Source organism: Pocillopora damicornis, chromosome 4 (genome assembly GCF_964200805.1).
Source record: "Pocillopora damicornis chromosome 4, jaPocDami1.2, whole genome shotgun sequence".
Lineage (NCBI taxonomy): Eukaryota > Metazoa > Cnidaria > Anthozoa > Scleractinia > Pocilloporidae > Pocillopora > Pocillopora damicornis.
Genome location: NC_142673.1, coordinates 8,371,113 through 8,377,010, shown reverse-complemented (window position 1 = coordinate 8,377,010; position 5,898 = coordinate 8,371,113). Strand labels below are relative to the sequence as shown.

At 41.3% G+C, this 5,898-nt stretch overlaps 1 protein-coding gene across 1 annotated transcript; it reads right to left on the bottom strand.

Annotated features, from left to right (window-relative positions):
• Positions 1-369: 369 nt before the first annotated feature.
• LOC113680795 (peroxiredoxin-6) lies at positions 370-5,126 on the bottom strand. The gene is made up of 5 exons (XM_027197848.2): positions 4,808-5,126; positions 2,749-3,049; positions 1,723-1,796; positions 1,309-1,381; positions 370-549 (listed from the first exon to the last, which is right to left on the bottom strand). Exons 1-5 carry the CDS (start codon positions 4,891-4,893, stop codon positions 412-414), a joined length of 672 nt encoding a protein of 223 aa, XP_027053649.1. The 5' UTR covers positions 4,894-5,126; the 3' UTR covers positions 370-411.
• Between the last annotated feature and the right edge of the window lie 772 nt (positions 5,127-5,898).

Genomic DNA, 5,898 nt, shown 5'->3' with positions numbered 1-5,898 from the left:
TTTATCTTTCAAATTATGTCCAGGGAAACTACAACGATGACATCCACCATATGTAAATTGATTCAATTTTAAACTGGATACCGCGGATGTTAACCAAATTAAATTAATTTTTTTTCTCTTTTCTTGTCTTGTCTGCTTTTGGGAATTAAAGGGTAAAACAATTGGAGTATCATTGTTCACAATCGAATCGCGCAGTTGACAGCTCGGAAGTGAGATTGTTCCCTTGTTCTTCGGAAGGAACGAGTCAAGTTTCGCCATCCAGAACACAACTGTAGCATGGTTACGTGCTGGAAAGCCGTATATATAATAAGAGATATTTATATCATTCGCGCTGTATCTTAGCAAATGAGTCATTAAAAGACACGAGACTTTGTGTGGGTACAACTGACAAGCTTTAATTCACATTCAGTTCTACTCTGTTTGTTCATGAGGAGTGTACCGCATGTACCCTTTACCTGAGGGCATTTCTCTGACTTTGACACCCTTTGGAAATAGTTTCTCAAGATCTTCATCTTTCACCGTGGGAAGAACCATACAATCTTTGCCAGGCTGAAAAAGGTCAAGTGATAAAATAATAAATTCACTTCAATGCAAACATAGTAACTGACAAGGAGGCCAGTTTATTTAGGCGGGTGCCTTGCCGTCGTGGCAGAAAAGCCATCGTTGTTAAATAAATTATGGATTTTGGAAACGAGGTTGTCAGGAAAATTTCAGTGGGCAGATCTAGGAGAGGGGTACAGGGGATGTGCATCCCCTCCCCTCTGAGGTGACCTGAAGCTTTCTGATATAACTACACGGTTATAGAAAACCTGCCGTAGCGTTTATGTAAGCTGTTCACTTTACCTTTTTGTCTAGTCTTAGGTCTTACTCTTCGTCATTCGGTTTCATAATATGTTTGCGTCAGCCGTAAGTTACGCCATTCATTAGAGGCGTACCCTCTTCTGAGAAAAAAATGTTGGATCCACCCCTGATGTATTGCTGTTGTTGTTGTTGTTGTTTTTATTTTGGTACTTATAAACTACGAAGATTATCAATCCAAGTGATAAATTGTTCTTTGCATCTAAACCGTATTCAATGGCGTCCTAGAACATTTTAGTTTTTGCTTTAGAATTCAACCCGTGCCTCCCAGATATCGGTTGAGTGTTACAAACTAGCAAGCTACAAACTTTAGGGAACAAGTTAGGAGAGACGTAAATTGTAACTTTTTTTCGTTGCCCGCATATGCATCTAACGCCAAATAATGTATACGAACTCATCAAGCCTCTCAACTACCTCAAGTGCTCTACTTTTTCAATAAAGACAACCTACCTCCCAGTCTGCAGGAGTCGCCACTTGTTTTGTGGCAGTCAACTGCAATGAGTCTATCACACGTAATAGTTCACTGCAAGCGAAGTAAAATAGCCAGTTACTCTCGGGTGATTTCCCAAATGATCCGGTAAGTAGTGCTTGTCGGAAATCGTGAATCAAAGACCACTCTGGGCGTGGCTTAGACTTAATTTTTAACCCTTTGACCCCAACGACTGATCAGCATCTAATTTCTTATCACAATATCACCTCTGAATCACACATTAAGGTCACGAGATTAAAGGGAAAGGTCACCAACTAAGGAAATTCTTGATTTTTAAACAAATTCTCTTTTTCAGCTTCTTAGAATTGTCTAGAGAAAGTATGGAGAATATGTACATTGATGTAAGGGTGTAAAGGATTAATGACTTGACTTACTGCAAGTTCCGTCCACACGAGGCGGGATAAAGGAATGACAACTTAAGTTTCTTGTCTGGTCCGATAACGAACACCTTTAACATTATGAAAAGCAAAAGGAAACTGATAAAGGTACACCATATGGTTGGAAATGTCAGTTTACGGGAACAGATAGTATTTATTTCGGGGGAAGGGGGTGCGGAGGGGGTCAGAAGATCTGGAAGGATCAAACAGTTTTCAGGGGGAATAGAGGGAGGAGAAGCGACGCCAACTTCCCCCCCCCCCCCCGCAATAAATAATGACCGGTCCTTAATGTGAACCACATCAAGGAAGGAATGAGATTGCGTCTGTTTGGGAAAGGGTGGGGCGGGTGGGGGTGACTTCAAGGAAAGTGATGCAGTTTGGCTCACGAATCTCGCGCTTTGCTTGATTGATTTATTCGAAAACTTTGGTGGCTCCATTCCTACCTTCAACTGAATGATTATTTGAAAGAATCATGAGAATTCGTGGTCATGGCTGATGTTGAAGATACACTCGATTGCAAAAGAAATTGATTCTAAAAAGCGTAAGTAATGAAAGATGAAACTAAACGGCTTTTCATCTGTGCTTTCCTGGAAGAAAATAATTGTAGTGCACAAAGATTTTCATGAATGATTAAAAAGTAAAGCGTTGATTGCGTGACTGTGCGAACATTTCCCATAATGTCATTAGGTCTCATCGTTCATGGTTTATGCTTTTAAGGTTTCAATGTTTTTTCAGTGGAGTGTCTGTTAGACTGATTCGAAAGACAGCCGGAGCTTAACCAAGTTTCTGGCAACATGAAGCAACTTGGAGTATAATTTCTTTCTCCCGCCCCAAGGGTTTGTTTTACTGAGATTTTAACAATATCTACTTATACTTCTTGTGAAGTTGATGAGGAGCGCTTTGAGGGAAAAGTGTCTCAATTTTCTTGAACAGGTCTCTATTTCGGATCTTTCTATCATACGCGCATTGCAAAAACCGCTCTGCCACCGCGTAATTATTTGGAAACACGGTCAAAACACCTACCGCACGGCAAGTAAGTGGCATTCCTTGAGCATCCTTTTCGTCAGGATCGACCATTCCCAGTTTCACAGCCAGTTCACGCCCTTGGTCGGCAATAATCGGATAAGGGAAGTCCATTAGGTCTGTCTTGATGAAGGCCTTGATATCTTCCATCCATCCTTTGTGTGTGTCAACATCATCACATGACAAAGCAATGAGCTTTACACCGCGCTTGGTGAATTCTGGGATCATTCCAACCAAGCAGCCCAACTCAGTGGTACACACGGGTGTGTAGTCGGCGGGGTGAGCGAATAAAATGGCCCATCTATAGAGAGTAACAACAGTGCACTACAATGATGCATCGTACTAATAAGGAATTCGCAGCTTGATATGATGTTGTATATGTTGTTAATATCCGTTTTTCCAGTATAACCTTGAGCTTCTGCAATCAACTTTTACGCATGACTTCTTCGGCACGTGGCCATGGAAGAAGAGATTTATCACATGCAAATTTCCTATTTCGCGGATTGTAAAGCCACGAACAAGCTGCACGGGCACTTGAGGTACGCTTTTTTGCGCCAAACTGCGTAAGTTTAGTTTCAGTTTTGTCGTATTATTTGACGGTAGGGCTGAAGGAAATTGGATTTCCGGAAGGGAGCTAACTTGAACCCTCAAGCTCTGAGGAAGGGAATGGGCTCAGTCATGACAAAGAGAAGTTCACAAAATTGCTGAAATTATGCGAGATAATGAAAAAGAAAAGTTTTACAGGGAAAAGACCATCAACATCAGTTGCGACTGACTCGACAGACACATTTCTAAAAGGAGTACCTTTTTTCCCGTCTCATTCAAGCCCCGTTCATGGGAGGGATCGGTCATTATTTATCGCCTGAGGGGAAGGGGGGTGGGATTTTGGTTGTGGCACGAAATAATTTTATGATCCCACCCTGAAATATTCTTATGATAACCCTTCCCCCCTGCCTCACTGGCAGTTAATTGGCGGTCAATTAGTCCCTATAGTCCCCCCCCCCCCCATCATCGTATTCTGTTGGCGACGATTAACCCGCCCCCCTTCTTTTCCACTGATAACCATGTGACTCCCCCAAAACCCTCCCATCTCCCCCCCCCCCCCCGCCCGACAACTCACTGGTCTCCAAGTAGCCCATTACATACCATTACATAACTCTCGGAGGCCAGGGCCTGTGTAAGCACGGGTTCTTTAACAACTCCCTTAAGAGCATACAAGTGGGCCGCCCTTCCTGTTTTTGTCTCAATTTCAAATCTTTTAATATTGTTAAGGGCTCAGAAACACATGTAATCCCTTGAAAAAACATAGCCCGGATTGTTACATACTGAACAAGTTCTTTTTTTTTTTTGTAGACCTTCATCCACCTAAAAGGTCACCGTTTGTTTGCCTTAATTAGTTACTTGTGAGTAATTGATAATTCATCATCGGTTTGACTGATGGCTTAATTTAGTTGAATTCATAACATTGTGCAAGTAATTGACATTTTCTTATTTATCTTTCGCAGTCCTTATAAATCCTTAACACACCTCGCTTCTGCTTGGCTCATTCTGACGTCGAGCGTTCGTTTTCCACGGGAAATGACATTGCAAATATTTCCTATCACGAAAATAGGTCAAATTGACGTAACAGAGCCCCCCTTAATTAATGGAACGCTATCCTTACAATACACCCCATAACTAATACGGATTGTAAGAGTGGCATGTCAAGACAGTTCAAATCATTTCTTTCTCTCTATCTTTCGTGCATGCGCTGACATCTTTCGTGCAAAAGTCGAAATGGGTTTGATTAAACTGAAATATATAACCCGCGTTCGATGTAAACAACGCAAACGGTATTGTGCAGGCCAGAGCCAACAAAAGATCATGAATGACTAGAACGAACAGCCAGCTGAAATTATTTTGTCAGTTCTGCAAGATGAAACGTCAAATTAGATCTCGGTAGATCGGAGAATAAAAGATAACAGAAAAACTTTAGGCACTAGACTTGTGGACCACCACAGAGAACAAAAATTCAAAAAGGGTTTACAGTGCGCAAAAATTATTCCAAACTTCTACTTACGATCCTTCGATAAATTTGTGGAAATCAAGCTCGCCTTCACTGGTGCGGACATGGAAATCAGGAAAAATCTCCCCTAGGTTCACCATTTTGGTCGTCAGTTTAGCTGCGCTTGTCCCGACTCAATAAAGAGAACTGCCTGTGTCCTTGTGTCAGGAAATGCAACTATCAAAATGTTCCTAAAGAGGGGATTGTAAATTGGGTCTATTTTAGGTCAGTAGCCCAAATACCGACACGTAAAATGACATGATTCGGCTAAGCGCCAAACACGCAATGCCAACCCTGAGCTGGACAGTGTCCAATTTTTTTAGAGTAACGAACTGACAGTTCAACATCCGATTGTCAGTTTTATTGACCTCTATTGATTTATCTATGCAAATATCTCTCTATTAAGTTGTTTAGTGAGTTGTTTCTACGATTTGATTAGTTGATTTCCACGTTTAAGTCTGTTTTAGTCGGCCCCTTGTTTTATTTTTATTTAAATTTCTGTACGAAGCCTTTCTTTAAACAGCCACACCTAGCGAGTGGCAGTGTCCACCACTATAATTCTCCTACTGTCTGCCATAAAATTCGTATGATATTATTTTTGAGAATTTCGTATTGGATCAACTGATAATCCCCTTAACTATATTTCTGTATTCCCCGACATCAGATGTCGGCTTGGTACTGTAACGAGAAACTCGACTTTGTCTTGGTCACTCACGGGAGTTAAAGGGTTAAGCTATTCCGATGACCTAATGAAGAGAATCTGAAAAAAACAGCAAAGTTTCAATTTTCAACCTTATCAAAATTTCAATAAGCTGTGAAGCACACGCCGTGATATCGCTCCATCAAACTTAGGCCCGCTTCTTCGGAGATAAGTTGGAACTGTTTGCTTCATTTTAAAAGCTAGTTCACAGCTAAAATGACAATGTTTAATCTTTGCCGGAAATCCGAGTCCAAAAAGCTTCTCCATTTTCTACAACAACCGGCGTAAACCTGAAAGAGAAGGTCGTTGATCTTGTAGCCTTATCATCCAACTAGGAATGGCTCTGAAAAGGATTGCTGCCGAAAAAGTGACAGACGGTTTTTAAGTGCTCATGACCTCTTTATGT

Bases quoted from the DNA above. Each gene is read 5' to 3' on its own strand.
- LOC113680795 (XM_027197848.2), bottom strand. From the start codon at position 4,893: ATGGTGAACCTAGGGGAGATTTTTCCTGATTTCCATGTCCGCACCAGT. The intron at 1,797-2,748 runs GTAGGTGTTTTG...ATAATGTTAAAG, and splicing joins TGCCACTTACTTGCCGTGCG to GTGTTCGTTATCGGACCAGA. The intron at 550-1,308 runs GTAGGTTGTCTT...GACCTTTTTCAG, and splicing joins CGACTCCTGCAGACTGGGAG to CCTGGCAAAGATTGTATGGT.